We start from the raw sequence: 19,263 nt of genomic DNA on the forward strand, positions 1-19,263 counted from the left end.
TCACTGGTAAAAATAAATCATTGAAATGGGTATATATTTGTTTTTTGTTAAGTTGCCTAATAATTATGCACAGTAATAGTCACCTGCACACATAGATATCCCCCTAAAATAGCTAAAACTAAAAACTACTTCCAGAAACATTCAGCTTTGATATTAATGAGTTTTCTGGATTCATTGAGAACATGGTTGTTGTTCAATAATAAAATTATTCCTCAAAAATACAACTTGCCTAATAATTCTGCACTCCCTGTATAGCACGAATACTGGGAATCGTTCCATCACTGTTGTCTGAAGCTATGAGCAACACTGACATAAAAGTGTATTCTATTTCTGCTGGCAGTGTTATGGTACCAACAATGATATCAAATGTCTGAAAACTTTGAATGTAACCTTAGATATAAATACTGGATACCATAGCACCAACACTGTGATTACAAGCCTGCTATCTGTTAGTCATACACAGTGACTCACCAGCTTCTTGCCATTTTCGTCTTCTGGGTCAGAGTTAAGAGGATCTTCAGCGCTGGAGTAGCCATCATGTTCCCCTGAGGCATCGAGTGACAGGGAGGCTTTATTCCAGCCTGAACAGAAGAGGCAAAAAACAAAACAAAACGGGTGCTTAGTTTGCAGCAACATTCAGCCTCAGCTACTGTCAAACATGTACGTGACCTGAAGGGAGAGTGATGAGTATGGAAGAACCACGATAAGGTCCCCATTGTTAGAACAAAAGTGGCTAAAATCAGGAATCCCAGATTACACAATCAGATCCACAACTATGCACTACAGAAAAACTCCAAGATGGTGGAGACTGGCATGCAACTTCATATTTTAAACTTTCTTCAAACAGAGGTATAAAGTGGGCAGGCAAACATGCCTCTGTGTCAGAGGGTATTCTATGATTTTCTCTGCGCTTGAAGGGGATGTGGAAAAGACAAACGCGCTGCCTTTAAAAGGTTCATAGCAGTGAAACACCCTGACACAGCCAGCTGTGGCAGGTTAGTGCCAATATACCTCTCCACTTTGTCTGTAAGAGACTAGAGGTGCTGAACCACCTGGCTCTGGTCAGGTGGAGGGCTGGAGGACCTGCATCTGAGGGACAGGAGGCAATGGAAACACAGCTAGTCACTTTTCCTGCTGTAGCTGCAGCCAACCAAACCTGTGTAAGACCTTGGATGTATTCAAGCATTATGGAAAACAACTAACCCAGCAAGGAGGCTATGCAGTGGCTGAACATTACCTTTAAAGCCAAATGGTGTGGGATCACTCTGGCGTTTCGTCTTGTGATCTGGGCTGGTGGGAGATCCTGGGGGGAAAAAAAGTAAAAAGAAGAAGAGATGAGGTTGAAAGTTAAATCAAGAAAGACATAATTATCAAAAAGTAATATTCAACAGGCCTATTTTCATGAAAGGAATGAAGGAAAGGTATAAAGGAGGCATAGAAAACAGCACTTTCTCAGCTCAGACTAATAAAACAAACAAAAGTCAACTAATACAGAGGTAGAAAAGTAACTCTAACTAAAACAGCACCTGCAAAAAGTAGCTGAACTCTGCAAGATTTCAGAATAGAAGCTGCTGCCATAGAAAAAGTGCTTCAGCAACACAGAGGCCGCTCACGGGAGACATTTTGACATGTTACAGTATGCAGGTGTAAGGTTTTTGCACTTCTGTGGTTCTGATATTCTGCATGCTGATTTATTCTGTTTACCCTGACACAACTTTCAACACCTGCTCAGATTCACATGCTTTTCTTAACAAAGTCAAAATGTCACCTGTGCAAATGCCATTACACTGGATGAAATAAAACTGGGGTCTAGAGCTGTGCGATACCTGATGATGGGAAGACTGTCATGGGTAATGTAAAACTTTTGTCATCAGTACTTGAGGGCTCTGTGGAGGGAAGCATGCAGCATTTCTGACTAAAAGGCTTTAATAAAATCCCCCAGATACTTTCTCCAGACTGAGCAACAGTCACACACTCATGTCTTTGTGGTAAAAGTGAAAAGAGTGCTGTCAGAAGTTAGCTTTACCCAGAAGTTGTGACAAAGTCAGGAAATAGGTTAAAAACATAATTGTATATGATCTATGATGATTTATAGCAATAACTTCCTGCAAACTCACTTGAGCCTGATTATTTCTTGTCCTAAAGACATGAGAGTGATCCAGCTTCTAACTGATGTAATATTAGTGTCTTAAGATGATTAAACAAAAATGTATTGCGTCACACTAAATGGAAAAATCCTTTTTTTGTTTCACAGATGCAGAAGATGACATATCAGGTGGATAATGGAAAATCTCTGGCTTGCAGTTACCTTTCTGAGCTTTGAGGTTACTGAAGCCCTGTAAAGTAAAGCGCTTTTTAGCCACAGCAGCTCTGTCTGAGGTCGGGCTTGTCACACCCTCATCTGACTCAGACGGAAAGCAAGGAGACAAGACAGACGGACAAAAAGAATTAAGGAAGAAGGTAAGTTGGGTTAAGAGGGAATCAATACGGAGGGAAAATGGAACTTGATTCACTGGGAAATGAGAAGTTAAGACACGAATCAATCATAAGAAGTGGGAAAGCACAGAGGTAGGGTAAAACAGAGTTGATGCAACACATGCATTGCAAATGTTACAGTTAAAATTTAACAAGAAACAAGGCGGGTATCCCTCGTGCGCTCTTCACTCACCTTTCCCTGCAGCCTTTACAGAAGAGGAGGAATTGACATCAGGACTGCAGGACTCAGCTTTCTTCTCTTCTCCCTTTTTAATGCTCTTCTGGCCTGTCTTGAATGGGCTGCAAGTGGAGAAGAGAGCAACATGAGAAGCTTCAACAATTTCTGAAAGAACTGGCCCAGATTATTAAAAGTTTACAAAGGGCAATCACATGGAAAATGTTCGTAACACCAGTGAGAGAAAGTAAATGAGGTGGGGAGTTCGGACTTACCTGAGACTTACGGTTCCAGTGGGAACAGGTGGAGCATGGGTGGCCTGATCTGGTGCCCTCTGCTGGCTTGCTTCTGAATGACACAAATGAGAGAAAAACAGCGATGCTGGAACATCACTTCAGCTAAGGCATAAGTTATAGAAAAACTTTCATAATGGTTTTCATAATACATGAATGTACCTCTGCATTCCTCCAGCTGGGTCGTCAGGACCTTCCTGATCTCATTTACCCAAGTGGTTTTGACCTCAGCCGTTGGTGCCTGAGACAAAAAGGATGTACACCCCTCAAAATCTAACCATTATCAGAGTATTTGCTCAGTAGTTGTTCTTTATTAGTCTTTGTTTATTTACCTGAACAATATAGACTTCTTCTCTGGAGTTGCACCAAATTTCAAACTTTTTGTTGTCTCCTTTTGCATTCTCAGTGATGCCCACGGCTCTCATCTGTTCAATAAACAGTGAAGAGAAATATGCATCTTTGTTACCACATCAGTAAAAAAAAGAATCAAATGCAATTTGCAACCTTAGATGGGCTCACATTCAAGGACTGCTTGAAGCTGTATGAAGGAGCTTTCTCATAACCTTCCCCGTTCTCCTCTCTCCTCTTGCAGAAGAGCAGGGCCTTCTCGTGGAGGAAGAGGTGTCTCTGCATGGGCTTGAAACGGGCCAGATCCTTAACCTTGGCATGGCCTTTCTTGTGCTCGGTCCACACACTGAATGACCCTTGCATAAGCAGTTTACCCAGCTCACTCAGATTACCCTGAGAAATGAATGGGTTAAAGGGAAGAGATACTTTAATTTAAAAACAAAAACACGCTGGATATGCTCTAAAATAGTTTACAGATGCCCAAGTTTGACTTTCACACACCTCAGTCTTTATGCCAAATGTAGCTCTCTTTTGTGCTGTATGCCGGAGTTATCTGAAGTGTCACGATTATGACAAATATATCTTTCTAAATAATTTATATATACACTTGTAAGTGGCTGCCAAGTTTTAACAGGCGCAAGAGCAGAACACTTGTCTAATTTATCCTAATTTCAAAGCTCTCACGTCACTTATCTTGTTTCCATCTGCTAGATGAAAGTAACAGTGGAATTCAAAAGGAGTTTCACCTTTCTGGACCTTTATATCTCAAATGATCTGTTAACACTTGATCCTTTGACATCAAGGAAGTCGAAGGATCATGTCAGCTCTTTTCTCCCAACAGTTTTCACAGTTTGCACATTATTTTTGAGTGTTACAGATTTGCATATCTGGGCCACAGATATGTTGTTGCAGTGCAGTTCTTTAATGTTTTAAATATCACAAAATATGTAGACTTTCTTTCTCGAGTCTTTGTTTGAACTGATTTTACATTTTGATTTTAAAAAAAGAGCTTTCAGTTTTGCTTCATGGATTGTAAAAAGCTCTATTATATCATTTAAAAGAACAATTTCACCTCATAACCTATCTGACGTCCATGACATGTCAGTGACATACACTAAAGTATTGGCTGGCAACTGTTATTCCTTGAATTCAGGTGTTAACAGTCCCATTGCCACAGGTGTAGCCTATAAAATTTAGCACCTAGCCATGCAGTCTCAGTCTACCTTCACAGATATTTGGGCACCTTTGCAGCAGGCCAGTTTGTGAAATTTCTTCCCTTCTAGATATTTAACTATAAACTGTAGGTTATGGTGGCTCTGAGAGTCCATGTAGTGGATGCCAAGCATCTGTTAGGTGACTGATAAACTCTGCGCCTGTTTAATGTCTCACCTCAAATCCTGTAATGGCGATAAGGTGCATGGAGTCATTGACAGCCTTGAGGATCCCCACGATGGAGGTCAGCGCATCCTGCAGGTCGTCAGCCCCTTCACAGCCCTTACTGTACTTCAGCATTTCCTGAAGTTAGAAAAAACCGAAGAAGCAGCTCATAGCAACCACACGAAAACGGAAAAAAAACTGTTGTAGAGTCTGTTTGATTTGTGGCCAACAGATAGATTCACACCTTCAGTAGCAGCTGGTACTTGGTAATCCTCTGAACCGGCTTCAGGAGATATGAATCTAAACCCAGTTTATGCTCCAGCTTTTTCTGGCATTCCTGATGTGATAAAAAGAAAATGATGTCAAATAAAACATTAACACCTTTTTACTCTGCCCACCTGAGCGTAAATCTCTTTTGAGCTACTGTATCTCACTGAAAAATGTGTTTAACTTGGTAACTTGAGTTGTTATATAATGCTGTGTTTATCAAATATTATAGCTTTTAATTTCCCACTAGACGCTGGAAAAATCAGTTTGCAATTTTTGGTAACTAGGCAACTGAATTTAAGTTGTTTCCAAAAAAGTATTTACACAAATGATTTTTTTTAAATATTTTTTGGGAAGTTGTTATTTCCCCAAGCAATGAAATGTTAAATGGGTTAGGCTAACACGAATGTGCTGACGGCTGATTTGTTCACCTGGAAGAAGGCGCAGTCTGAGCACTGCCTCCACAGGCTCTCAGAGCGAGGTTTGTTGTGACAGTACTTCTCATAGATCTGCAGGTCTGTCATCTGAGGGGAAAGCAATGAAAAAGATTTGTACAGCACAGTCCCTTCCTTCAGTAAAATTAGTTGTGTGCCTCTCGGCTATCTCACCCTTTACTCACCCTCTCTAAGAAGCATCTACCAACCAACTCTGGGCAGTCTGTGTACTGCTCCAACTCCCTCAGAAAAGTTCTGGTAAAACAAAAAAAAAAAAAGAAAAAGATTTTGAATGTGTTTATTGGCCTTGATGTCCAACACAGCACAGATATGATCAGTGACCACCAGATGGCGCTCCGTTACCTTTTGTGAAAGTGGTAAATTTCCGGCATGTTGCCAAACAAAACCTCCTTTTTGTTCTGCAAAGGCGCAGGGATAAGGTGAGACATTGCTGGATTATCCATCTCAGAGGCGTATCCCTGAAACAAACCAACAAAAGCACAATATGAAATACCCAGAGCAGGAAAAACACAGCGCAGGAAACCTTCTGTGGAGCGATTCTACACCTGTAAGACACAGAGCAGCTCCTCCACGTAAGCCCTCTCAGTTTCCAGCAGCTCGTTCATAACATGTCTGCAGAAAGGCAAAGGCAGAGAGATCAAGTAAGGGGTTTGGTGTACTCAGATAGCTGCACGGAGCTTTAGATCCCCAGATAACCCTTTTCACACAGCCCATCTGCTGTGTAATTTGATTACAGATGAAAGAGTTAGTGTTGATCCCTCACCGCCTGAGCACTGCCAGGTTCTCCTCCTCCTCTGACAGAGAGGTATGTCTGCTGCTACTGTATTCGTTCTTCAGTTGGCCATTTCCCTAAAAAAAGGGGGGAACATTGGATATGGAACAGACTCCAAAGTCTTCAGAAAACACTTGTACAACAGTTTACAAACAGAATCTTGAGTCTCACTTTTTCACAGTTGCCGGAGTCGGTCTCTGAGCATTTCTTCTCCAGCTTTGCTCTGTGTGCTGGGGATGTGAAAATACAGGGATGATTTTCAATTTATTAAACTATGTAATAACTATTAATAACTTTGATCGTTTTAGCTGGTCATGAGGAATGTGGCATAATATTAGAAAAGCTGCATTCAAGGTTTCCAAATACTTTATTGTAAGAAGCTGGTTTCAGCTCAGTAATGCTTGCAGCTTGAAACATCCTTTTTGCAACGTGTTTATTACACATTGTGTGGCAATTTTGTACAATTAATACAAAGAGGTTATGTGGTTTCTATTACTGTCAATGCTTCAATATACTGACTAATAGAATAGCTGTGAAAAACTATAAATTAACTGGAGAGTGTGTAAAGGCCCTTGTATGTAAATGTGTAGGATGCAGGATAAATAAAGAAAATGTATACATTTTTTTTGTCCTGAAAATAGTGATTTTAAGCTAAAAATATAAGATTTTTTTATTTCCTTCTACAAGGTTGTTCTGCAATAAGTTATGTATCCTTATTGTGTTTGAACAGTGGAAAATGGACTGTTAATGCATGGTCTCAGGTAATGCACACATAAGAGCTAGACACAGCATCAACAGGCTTCAAGTAATGCTAAGACTGAAGAGCACAAAAACCTGAGAAAGTCTGAAAAGGCTCTGCACTGCATGACGAGTGTAATGTACGGCCGTGTGAAGACTGACCAGGTGAGCTGAGAGGGGATTTGATGAAGGCTTCGGGTCTCGGGGCTACTGGCTGCACAGGCCTGGTTTGTTTAGCTGCTAGCTTCTTGAGGCTGACTCTCCTCTTGTCAAACATCTCCTGCATGGACGCCTGCTTCTGGAAAACTTTCTCCACTTGGTCCTGATGCACAGGAAGCCACCGGAAAAGTTTCACCATTAAATGTGTTATTGACGTATGCCAACATCAGTAAAGTCGTAACACAATAATCTGAGATGAGATATTATGCAATGTTAAACATTAGCACTAATGTGGTCATTTTTGTTGGCGAAAACCTCAGCGATGTGACGTTTGAATGCAACACGTGTGTTCTCCTCTCATGTCAGTCCTCTTACCCTAAACTGCTGGTTCAGCACGGCCTCGTAGTCTTTCCAGATGGTGCTGAGGTCTGTCAGCTGATTCTCGCCTGCATTATCCAGGTAACGTTCCAGCTCCTGCAGGGCCAACTCTGCGCCCTCATGTGACTGACATTTATCAACCGGCTGAGAAGCCAGCAGGTATATGCCATCATCAACCCACTTTGATGCCTGCAGAGGAGAGCAGAGGAGGATGAAAGTGGAAAAACCAGAAACAACACAAGACAAAAGGACTAATGGGGGCATGTATGCAGTTGTCTTCTCACCCGCTCCAGCCGGTGGTGTAGCTCCCTGGCTTTGAGGAGATGGTCCTTCTTGGCTCTCAGATTGTTGTTCACAGTTTCACTGATTGTTCTAAGCTCACTGCATTTGGGCTGAATGGAGTCCTCAGCGTAGTGGGACTTCTGGATCAGTTCATCACCCTCCTGGGACAAGGCTGCAGTTCTGACCAGAACCTCCTGAGGACCAGTGTAGTGCAACAGTTCAGTTCTGACCTCAGCTCAGCGGACAGTTTGTTCCAAAGAACAGGACCACAGTTATTGAAAGCACACTGAGATGACCTGAGAGGTCCAGTTGGTTATAGACACTGAGTGAGTCAGAGATATATGGGGTTGTTGTGCACACAGGTATTGTGCTTTGAATGCACTGTGCAGCTGTGACACGAATTTTAGGAAATATAAGCCTAAAAGCTCATATTTAAGAGTTCCTGCAGAGTGTAATGGGATTTTGTCCAGATGAAGCTGCTGATGTAGTTTTGGTTCTTGATTTAAAGCTGATTGCACTACTTTTTTATTTAGGTCTTTCTTGCTTAGTATGTCGTTCTCTGTTGGTCAGTGCATAGCATGTTTCTATTTGAATTACTTACGCTTTTACTTTAAATTTGTTTAATTTTGTGTGTAGATTGTTGTATTTTTAGACACAACCTTGTTCTTTTCCCACCCTTGATGTCATCTGAGTTCCCTTGCTCCTTGCTAACCTTCCTTAAGCTTTGGTTTTCCTTATTATCTTTATGGACTTTAATTATTCTCACAGTTTGGGAGAAACTCATCTAGTTTGATGTCCTTAAGTTGGACTTTTTCAGTGAGCCCTGCGTCCTCTGTGCAGTACTTTATTAGATAAAAGCACATTATGAAATAAGAAAACTTGAGAAAATTGCTGCACTTTAGACATTTTACACATGAATATGAAATATAAAGATGTTTAATCACATTTCATGATGATGATCACTATTATCTGTTCTATCAACCTTACTACATAAAATCGCAAACAAATTAGTAATTTTGAACAAAATGAAGCACATCGCGGTTTTTAAATTTTCTTACATGAAAGTTTATTTAAATATCATTTAATTTCAATCATCTGCTAAAACACAGCCGGTGATTTGTTTTTGGAGTGTAATGTAATTTCGAAATGACAAAAAAGAAAGCAGAACACCTCCCCTCCACCCCCATCCATATTATAAAGCATCTTATTCAGCTGTTTGGGTCATGATTACACAAAGCTTTAATTGTGATGATTCAGGTGTGACTTACACAGACTTTCTCCTCGTAGGTCGTGAGCTCAATGAAGATGTGGTCAGCATGGGCTGGACTGATCCCAACCTCAGAGAAGGTTGAAAGTTTCTCAGACACCTGATCCAGCAGAGCCCTCACCTGCACCAGAAACACAAGTTTTGAAGAGATCCAGTATGCGGGATTTCAATATATAAAAAAAGTCCTGCTCACCTCTCGGTAGTTATGCTCAAAGTGGCGCAGTTGAAGACACTGCTCTAGTTTGGTTTGATGTCTCACCCAGAACTCATCAAAAGCTCGTTCTGTCTCGTCCAGCTGAGACAGCAATCTGCCAGGCAAGGCGAGAAAGACGGAGAGGAAAGAGCCAGCATTAAATTGAGCTAAAGCCGTAGGGGGAAAATTAATGAAGCAGAGAATGCTGACTGGGGTGTTCAGATCCTCTTGGTTTATTGTGTTTGCATGTTTTTATGCTATTTAGTGGCAATAACTATTATGAGTATTGTGGAGATCGGTTCTCTCAATGTGCCTTAAAATACCGTGTGACCTCAAAGCATGCTGACTTGAAACAATATTCCTAAAATAGCGAAAAGAGATGAAACAGGCCAGGAAAAAATATCTTGCATTTTAAAAAAAGGCTTTAATTTTTGTTACGTAAATACATCAGGATGTGAAATGCCTTTATAATTCAGTGCTGGCCTGATATGCTTAGCTCTTAATTTTAACTTAGTTCAAAGCATGTCCGAAAAAATCTAGGGAATCATTATTTATGAATTTCAAACAAATATTCATCCCACAAAAAGTTAAAAGTTCTGTCTCAATCAACAAAGAAAAAAGTGCTCCTCTAATATCTCCTAATGTGCCATGACTGGAAGTTTTTTTAGCTTTCAGTCACCGTCCCGCAGCTGTGCCACTGGCGTAACTGGTTCCAACCTTTGAACTGTAGCCAGATTCTCCAGTTCATCCTGGTTCATGTTGTGGTCGGGGTCTCGCACTACAGGCTCATTGATGCTCTCCAACAGCCTGCTGCCCTGACCCAGAGCCACCAGTAAATCCTCCTAGAAATACAGAGACAGATGGGGCAAGCATGCATTATCTGAACAGACCAATGAAGCAATTAATGCATATCATATTACTCTTGTAATTTCAAAGAATGCATTTTTATATTTGAAGGTATTACCTTCATTCTTTCTTTCTTGCTGGTGTGTGTGCTCAGAAGGATGGTTGTGGCCTGTATTTCATTTGGGAGTTCAGTTTCTGCCAGCTCAGTCCCAAATGACTGCAGAGTCTGTGCAGTTTTCTTTACCATCAGTGCAAAGCCTTCAATAGCCTGAGTCACGGGAGACACAACAGAGATTTTCATCGAGAAAATGCCAAATTTTCTCAGGTGATGCTGATAAAATGCACTGTGTTCTTGTAACATGTAAAACAAATCATAAAGTGCACTTTTGAGGGGATTGGCTAGTTCCGAATTGCAGTCTGTAAGTAGAATACTTTAGGACAATATCGTCAGTACTCAATTTGCAAATATCACTTTACATTTTGATCTTACCGTACAGGCGGAGGTTAAAGTAGACTGGATGGATCCAGTTCTGGCACTTTTAGCTAATAAGTAATCAAATCTTATCAGCAGTTTAATATCTAATAGAACTGAAAAATTAATTTTTCATGTGCTGCAGCCAACTTACAAGCCAGCTTCCACGTTAAACACAAGTAAGGTGTTCATGGATAAACAGAGTAACACTTATAACCTTCAGGTAATTTCAAATGCTTCAAAAAGTTTAGCAAATATCAGCAAATACAAACTATTTCTGTACCGTTTGGACCACAGTGTGGCTGCGAGCCAATTGTGTGCGGTATAGCAAGTTCCCTCAAAGAGATGGAGAAAGGTATAAGACAAAGAGGACAGGAGAGGAAGATGAGAAATTATTTTCAAAGGCATCTGATAAACTGGAAATTTAAAGCTTATGTAACCATGCTTATTTTTTGGTCATCAGATGTTGGACCTGTACATGGTACATATATATGTGCTGGATGAAAATGCTGGGGATTTTAGTGCAGGCTGTAGTGGTTAGTTTACAGCACTGTGGCACACATAGACTAAGCAGTGCAGGTTGTGGTGTTCATTGTAAGTGGTTATGTCAAGGGTAACACATTTCAGTTTAAATTAGATCTTAAAGTATTATTTTTAAATGATCTCACCCCTAATCCTTACAGCTGCATTGAATATTAGAGTTCTCCCTTCTACCAAAACCCACTTTAACCCTTGCTTACAGGCATGCAGAAAAAGGTTTTTTTTAAAAATGTCTTATGATCAATGGATAGTACTGAACAGTACATACTGTGCGGTGAGAGATCCACTTCTCATGGCAGTACTCCTGTGTTCCCCCAAGCTCCTGGGTCAGTTGGGTGCGATCAATATAAGAGTGCAGCTCAGTTATAGAGCTCAACATAATCACCTGAGAGAGACAAACATCAACATCTTTGAGCAACTATATTTCTTCTTCATTTTTTTTCCTATTTGAGAGGAGAACACAAGTCACTCATGGAATAGACACGAGTGTGTTTTTGCACAGGAGACCCAAAGCGCACGCACCGGCACCTTCATCTTGAACTCATCCTTGTTGAACTTGAAGAGGATGTCGGAGAGTGTGCGTTGCAGAAGGGTAGTGGGCCTCAGAACCAGAACCAGCTGGAGGTTCCCAGGGAAGGAGCCCTGACATAGGAAAGGAGACCGAGTATGTAGTAAGGCAAGCAAGTCATCACACTTCAGTTGTACATGTTCTGTTTTTTTCTTCTTTTGTTTTCCTGCTGACAGCATAGACTTCTCATATATTACTCTCCCCCTTTGTCTCTCCTTCCATCTCCCACGTGATAACACCGATGTGAAGAAGCTAGTAGACTACCAGAGAATGAAGAAAATGTGGAGGGTGCAGGGCGCCATCGCATGCCAGGGACATTAATCTTCATGTCTCTGAGATGCTTCTGCATGAATAATGAGGCAGACGGCATATTCACACATGTGTGCAGGCACATTCAATCAGGTTTTCCCCTTACTCAGTTGACATTGTCAAGCTGAACTGGCATAGTTTTGAGTTGTTTGGTGACAAGGAAGTTATCAATTTATCTCCTTTTTAGACACATCTATTTCACATCTTATCCCTGTATCTGAGGAGTATTTTTTTAGCCCTTTTCACAGCTTGGCTGCACAGTATAAACACTAGGGGACATGTCTATAATTAACTTGATTATTTCTTTGCAAAAAGAAAACAAAGACAGTTGCTTCAAACAACATACTCAGCACAAAAACAGATTTCACTAAGCAAAACAGTTTTGCTTCATGTGTTCAGAACATCCACATAAATCCTTTTCATATGTATCTTTCTGTCCATCTACCACACACTCTCAGCCAACAGACCCAATAAAAGCTAATTAAAATGTCATGATTGACACCCACTGACAGCATGGAGGGCACAAGCTGATCTCCCTTCTTCAGGCAATACAATAGATAATGCAGCTTTAATTAGCTAATGACCTAAATGGATGGTTTGTCTGATTGGCCATCCTCCTCGAGTGAGTTGGGGAATGCTGGTCCAAGCAGAAGTGAGAGCGAATACATTGTTCATAAAAGAAATCCTCTTGGGAGCAGCATTATTAATGGGATTAATAAATCAATCCATTGTTTGTCCTTACTGACCCGCTGGAAGAAGGAAGATAACTGGTTAAAATGGTCATTCACCATCTGCAGAGATGAATCATGCAATCTGCAGAACATATGGCTCTGTTTGTTAGTGGTAGGTGTTATCACAAAAAGGGCCTGTTATTAATTATTTTATGATTAATGGATCTGGCAGTCTTGTGCAGAAACAAATCTGAAACGAGTAAATGGTAAATCTGGTAAGATTCTATATTTTATCACCATCAAAAAAACAAAATCCTAAGAAATATATATGCAAATTAATATCCGAGCCTGTGTGTAGCAAAGCCTGATATATCCGATTCCTGGTAAGAGTCCAGAATAGCTGTTAGGAACTTTAATGTAACGTATTGTTAAACCTTCAGAGAATACATTGAACAAAGGCACTGCAGTGAGTCCTAGTGCACTAGCTAAATATAGTCCAACTAACACAGTGTGTTTTCTAAAACAGTCGCAGGAATTAAAAATATATATTTTTAGAAATATAACTATATATTCATGTGCAGCAGGTTATCTTCTTTAAATTAAAGTTCTCATAGGCTAAAGGCTACAGACAGTTTTGGGAGCTGACACTATATTATATATCCAGTCTTAGCTTCCAAGCATTCATCCATGTTGCTTGGATCTGTTGTCTCTGGCAGTCATGCACTACTTGCTCTTTGACAATGGCTGACACACACACGCCTCAGGAGGAGCCTGATAAATGACAAGCTTTAGGTAGTGACAGACTTAATTAAGACCAGTCTACAAACACTTTCTCTCATAAGACTCAGCTCAGCTGTCCTCAAAAACACACTGACCCACATTCAGGCCCACAAGCCCACATATGCACGAGTACACACATCTACATAGACATGCACATGCACAGCAAAAGACAAAGAGCATCACTCCTCAGCCGCCTTATTTTCTCACAGACACAGACCAACACACAGACGGAAGAACCTCCACTCTACAGATAGCGCCACTTTTCATCACCACGTATTTAACAGCCTGGTGGAATCACTTCAAGCAGAGTATTAGTACAGGGCTGACTGAATGGCCCCTTATTACCAACCTGTCAACCTGTAAAAGTCTGCCTTGTGGGATTAATAAAGCTTGATTTAATTTGAAATGACTGAGTGGGTCTCCCATATCTCTGGAGACAGTGGGTGGTAATAGCCATCATTTGCTCTCCCACTCAGGCATTTCATCTTTTTATACATCTGCCTCCTTCAGTGTTTTCAATAGACACGTGAGGATCTGCTTCACACAAAAAATGCTGTTCTATGTAGATTTCCTTAAGGAAAACTGTCCTACACACCATCTTTGTCATCTGCCGTGTCTGAAAAATCCTGAGATTCTTTTGATTCCAGTGGAGCAATTCTATGATACTGGAGATCAACACAGTAGCTCATTTTTGTTACATAAAGAAGCTACTAAGCCAAAGAAAAGTGGCCTTCTTTCATTAGTATATGAATCATGGTGCTTGTCAGCAGTCCATTGGTTTAGCTCCAGTTAAACAATACTGAGAGATTGTGTAAGAGGGTGATTCCCACCCCCATCTATATACACTATGGAGCGCTGCCAGTGCTTCATCAACTCCCTACAGAAAGCCTGAAACATGGATGATCATATAGACACTCTGGCTCACTGTACACAAGTAAAGCCTGGGACAAATGAAACATGCTCCAAAATAACATTCTCCTTATTCTGTTAGTGTCAGTTTTCCATCTAAAAAGAAGCAGGATTAATGAGCAATGGAAGAGATTATATCAGAAGTTCCCTCTATCCTGATGAATCATGAAGCAGCTGAAAAACATACAAAAGGCTACTTTGCTTAGTAGGTTGTGCAGGAGTCCTTTAAGCCACTGTGAGCAGCATTTAAGTGACTCATTTATACTAATTTACTCAATTGTTTATAATAGAGGCCCAAATATCAATCAATGTAAAGCCAAGATGATGAGTGAGAGATTTAAACGAATGTGTGAACAAAACAAACACATTCTGCTGTATTTTCAGCCTATTTTTCCCCATAGCTGTGAAAACACTGGCTGTGATGGTAATGGTCGAGAGCTTATGGCTGTGCTTTCTCATATATTAGTAGTGGAGCTGTTAAGTAGAGGAAGTTACAACATCTCTCTGAGGCCTAATAAGCTTCATCCTCCCATGGGTGATGGTGTACGGACAGTTCCTGTCAAACCTCGGTCCCCTCACTCTCACAGCTGATGAAATATCTGTTTCTGTCCCAGTGAGACTCATGCAGAAGGCAAGTGGACGCTCAGATCTGCAGAGGCAAAGACAAACTTACTGCAATACGAAGCAGGGTCCCCTTTACAGCTGCCCATCGGTCTTGCCGGCGATCAATCACCAGGATGAACCCCACGCCTGTTGACGACAAGCTGGAACACACAAGGAGGAAACGTTTTCAGCACAAACTAAACAGAGATCTGTTGTGACCAGCTTGATGGTTCAAGGGTGAGAAAGTTAGCAGCACAGTGAATGTGGAGGATGTCATATCAGTTTGTTTGTTTTTTTTACATGGAAACAGCCTGTACTACAACCAAACGACAGACAAGAAGGGAATTCTTGTAACACAAGAGCTTTAAGAGGTGGAAAAAAAATCCTCTATGGCACAGAAGTGAAGCCAAGTGCCTGTTCACAGATTTCAGTTTTGTTGTGCTGCTCTTTATCTTCTTAGACAGCTGGCGCCATCAATAAAAGGAGATACTGTGAAGCGCCTCCAGATTTCTTGGCCACCAGCCCCCAGCCCTCACTTCCCCCATTCCCCTGCTCTCCTTTGTGGTCCCAGTAGAAATGGGGAGGGGATGGGTAAACACTGACAACAACTACTGACGGCCGCACGTGCAGTTTACCAGCAGAATCCTATCTACACTACCTGAAACATGTGCATCCTGTTTCAGGTAGTGGTAAAGCACCGTCATTACCTTTCAAGCAGAAATATTCCAGTAAGCTTCAAGTATTTGTTTTCACATCTTTCATTCTGCAACTATTGACTACAGAGACAAGGTGGCAGCAATTAAAAAAAGAGCGGTCCGTGTAACAATGAAGGCAAAATGAAAACACAGTAGAGGAGGCAGATCCCAGTGTGTTGTGCTGTTTGAAGCAGAGGCAGCCAAATGTTTAAGACCATTCCAGGATCCAGACTCTGCACCCCCTTCACTGCATCTGTGCGCTAACCAATGAGAGCTGAGAGCTGCTGGAATAAGAGCCAACCAAACCAAGGGTGCATAGCAATGGGCAGCTTTATTAGCCAATCAACGGATCAAAACAGATGTGAGTGAGGTTCTGAAGAGCATTTACAGTGTGCACCCAAAGCTTGCAGTATTAGTAAATCTATTCATGTCTGCCTCTCTAGTTAATGCTGTTACTTACTGTATCATTTACATTAAATTACATTACTCATGACACTTCCTTCCCCTTTCATCTTTTCCTTTTTCTCCTCCTCTATCATCCTCACTTTTCACCCCTGCAGTTTCACACAGGCATTGCTTTACAACTCATGTGCAGAGGTAAAGTGAGACAAGAGCTTTTCATCCTTTCAGACATTTATGACTCCTAAAATAAGAGGGTGGTTTATGCTGAACATCCACTGCCAGGGGATGGGAAATTTAATCATTTGGCCTATCAAGTAGTAGCACAACTTTAAAGTAAAGTATTAGCAGAAATTTGAAGGTAAATGTGAATAAGTGGCTGTACAGTTTTTTGTGTAGCTATAAATTTTTTTTGCAAACACACAATTTCCCAACTACTGCAAAAACTACTCATTTAAATATTCATAGATATTTTCTGGTGCTTTGGGGGCTGCGCATCCATGAGTGTCCTTCTAATAATTGGATTTCTTATGACAAAGGGTACAGAAGCACCTCGAGCTGTGAGTCGAGCTGCGAAAAAGCTTTTGCCCAAAGCCACTGCAGTGATGGGATGAGTCTCCTGGTTTAGTGGATATGCAACACATAACATGCATGGTACAGCTCCGGCCTCCTCTTGTCTTTTAACAGGGCAAAGAAATGTGCATCTGTGTTATATAATAAATAAGAAGCAATCAAATTGTTAATTTGTGAATCTATAAAAAACAAAATAAATTAAAATAAACTTTAATTTGGATTATGCTTATGAAAACAAGACCATTCGCCTGACTTCTAAGGGGGATTTTCTCGCAGTGATTGTATCCATGTTAATTTAATGTATTATGAAGTTGAAATGATTTTCTCTAGCAAAGACCAAATTAATATAGACTTAGATCAGAGACGGTGTGATTTCAGAGAAGTCATTTGGGCCTCTCTTTCTTTCTTTGGTCTTTCGTTATCAACAAAAATCTTACAATTTGATTGTACACACTAACAATTGTAGTTGTGTCTTTGTTGAAATATCACACAATCTGTGTATGTTCAGACAAAACCAATCACACCAATTTTGAGACCTACTGCCAAAACATAGCTGACCTGCTTATAGGCACCTGGCTAATGTGTCTGAGGGAGCATTCCATCAGTATTGTCACAAAAATTGATATCCGGATGCTAATCGCTACTAAAAATGACTACAAAATTAGATACTCAATCAAAATATTACCAAAACCAACAGTGCGATCTTTGGGTCCACCAGTTGTGGATAGAGCAGGCACAGAGCCCCTCCCCTCACTAGCAGCTGAACACATGAGTGGTAGTTGACATTTAAAACAGTGAACAACATTTTATGAGGAATTTCAAGAGGTCAGTAAAGCTCCTGTTTCAAGAAAATTGAAGTATTGAACATTCTCACATGTGACGTTAGACATTTAACTATTTGAATGGTCACATTAGAGTGAAACTGTCTGTGGAAGTACTGAGGTTTCATTTTATTTTCGGCATCAGTCTGCAAAGTGTGATATGAGGAAGACATTAAAAGTCATATATAATTACTTCCGTACTTACTATAGTAATATAACGAATGTAGAATGTTCTGTTCACTGATTATCTCATTCTAAAGGTGAGAGTTCAATTTCCTCAGGCCAGTTCTCAAGGTCCTTGCATGGTTTTTGAAGAATTACAAACTATAATTATTTGATGCTTTATACTGGTTTATTTAACACGATGCAAAACAATAACTTGTATTCAAATTGTCTCTGTCAACATAGTGTAACGAGATCTGGCTGAAGGACTGATGAAGTTATGTGATGGCAACGTATCTGTTCATCCATCCCTCTATAAGGCACAAGAACTGCTGTTCTACTTAGAAATATTAGCAGATTTGAGTGAAAGCTGGACATGGTGTTTATTTACTGGGTTTAAACCCAAAATGAGCTTAAATCCAAGATCATATTTGCTGTTATATATAGGCATTTTTTCATTTTGGCAAGCATTGGTAGGTCCCCTAGAGTAGTGGAACCACTGCAGACACTGGATGTGCCATATTAGAAATTCATACAAGTAGTGAGGAAAAACAAGGTCCAAATGTAAGTGACCTCATTTATATCTGGACCTTGCTGCGGACCTTCTGATGGAGATTGGCATTCCCAGTTGTGCTTTGGTTAAAAAAAACGTAGTTATGCTTGTGTTGTGATGTGCATGTAGTAAATGTTATATGCTGTAAACTGGATTTCCTCCATGCAGTCGTTATTTATAAAGTACTCTGCAAATCCTAACATTACGGCTAACAAGTGGATTCTCCTGTTTCGGTGCAGCTAGCCAACGATAAAGAATCAGTTAGTGAAAAAGACGCAGAGAGTGAAAAAGACAGTAAAAATAAAGTAACCACCATAAACTGCTTTTTAGTTTTAGCTTCCTTGCTTTCCACCGAGTTATCGCTTCTTTCACTAGTTATTTTACATAAACTAATCTAAGTCTATTAGCAGCAACCAACCCACCCACCAACCCTGTGACATCACATTCTGTACTGGCACAAGATGGTGCTATGCATTTGCTAAAGCCTGTAGCTTTAAACACTTCACAGTCACAGACTGTTAAATCTATCACAATTCTTTTAAGAGTAGAGCTCCATGGTCTTAACCTTCATACGTAGTGTTTCATGTCCAGTTTAAGAGTGCACCAGCTTAATGCCCCTCCCCCCACAGTCTGTCTGCTGACTGTATTCCCCAAGATACACAAACCATTTACGGGTTCATTTACTGAGTGTTGGTGGATGCAAAGAATAGAGTCAATTAATTAGATTCCTTCATTCACAAGACAAGACCCAAATTAGTTTAGTAGTCAACACATCCCAGCAACCAGCCAGTCAAGCATGCACACGTACGTATGTATGAGAGTATCAACATAAGAAATTATGTCTACAATTAATATCGATCCTGTGGTATTAATTTCAAACAAGCAGCAGCTGTCCAAGGTCAGAACAGACATTTGTCCCTGGATTCTGTGTGCCTCATTCGTGGTGTCAGTCCCTCAGGTATCTCCAGCCATCTGTCTGTGCATTCAGAACAGCTTGAGGCTGGCTCAGCACCATCTCACCCTGTGGCTGACCCTCACTCACTTGACAGAGTGACCAACAAGTAAGTGCATTACCTAAATTGTATCCAGTTAGGAAAATTAAGCCCATACTGAAATAAAGTTAGCCAAACATTGGCCAACTAACTCTGTATTTACTTCAAGTGATTAAAGCTCCACTGTTAAC

General features: G+C 40.6%; 1 protein-coding gene across 3 annotated transcripts in view; it reads right to left on the minus strand.

Annotated features, from left to right (window-relative positions):
- The window catches only part of mcf2lb (mcf.2 cell line derived transforming sequence-like b), a 37,773-nt gene that overhangs the window by 3,549 nt on the left and 14,961 nt on the right, over nt 1–19,263 (minus strand). For 2 of the 3 annotated variants that reach the window (XM_013911070.1, XM_013911072.1), the window contains exons 4-31: nt 14,948–15,038; nt 11,560–11,679; nt 11,306–11,422; nt 10,144–10,293; nt 9,897–10,021; nt 9,180–9,294; nt 8,988–9,107; nt 7,722–7,913; nt 7,435–7,626; nt 7,063–7,222; nt 6,334–6,392; nt 6,154–6,239; nt 5,936–6,002; nt 5,733–5,848; nt 5,555–5,624; nt 5,367–5,459; nt 4,913–5,005; nt 4,681–4,806; nt 3,463–3,684; nt 3,276–3,368; nt 3,106–3,184; nt 2,926–2,998; nt 2,669–2,775; nt 2,309–2,401; nt 1,827–1,886; nt 1,238–1,303; nt 1,012–1,089; nt 472–581 (exon numbers count right to left, since the gene is read on the minus strand). In XM_013911070.1, the coding sequence (XP_013766524.1) occupies nt 472–581; nt 1,012–1,089; nt 1,238–1,303; nt 1,827–1,886; nt 2,309–2,401; nt 2,669–2,775; nt 2,926–2,998; nt 3,106–3,184; nt 3,276–3,368; nt 3,463–3,684; nt 4,681–4,806; nt 4,913–5,005; nt 5,367–5,459; nt 5,555–5,624; nt 5,733–5,848; nt 5,936–6,002; nt 6,154–6,239; nt 6,334–6,392; nt 7,063–7,222; nt 7,435–7,626; nt 7,722–7,913; nt 8,988–9,107; nt 9,180–9,294; nt 9,897–10,021; nt 10,144–10,293; nt 11,306–11,422; nt 11,560–11,679; nt 14,948–15,038 (3,073 nt within the window). The remainder of the gene's footprint in view (nt 1–471; nt 582–1,011; nt 1,090–1,237; nt 1,304–1,826; nt 1,887–2,308; nt 2,402–2,668; nt 2,776–2,925; nt 2,999–3,105; nt 3,185–3,275; nt 3,369–3,462; nt 3,685–4,680; nt 4,807–4,912; nt 5,006–5,366; nt 5,460–5,554; nt 5,625–5,732; nt 5,849–5,935; nt 6,003–6,153; nt 6,240–6,333; nt 6,393–7,062; nt 7,223–7,434; nt 7,627–7,721; nt 7,914–8,987; nt 9,108–9,179; nt 9,295–9,896; nt 10,022–10,143; nt 10,294–11,305; nt 11,423–11,559; nt 11,680–14,947; nt 15,039–19,263) is intronic. The other variant, XM_013911071.1, reaches the window with a different exon arrangement.

This window comes from Pundamilia nyererei, unplaced genomic scaffold (genome assembly GCF_000239375.1).
Source record: "Pundamilia nyererei isolate P.nyererei 1_Seehausen unplaced genomic scaffold, PunNye1.0 scaffold00055, whole genome shotgun sequence".
NCBI classification, from domain to species: Eukaryota; Metazoa; Chordata; class Actinopteri; order Cichliformes; family Cichlidae; genus Pundamilia; species Pundamilia nyererei.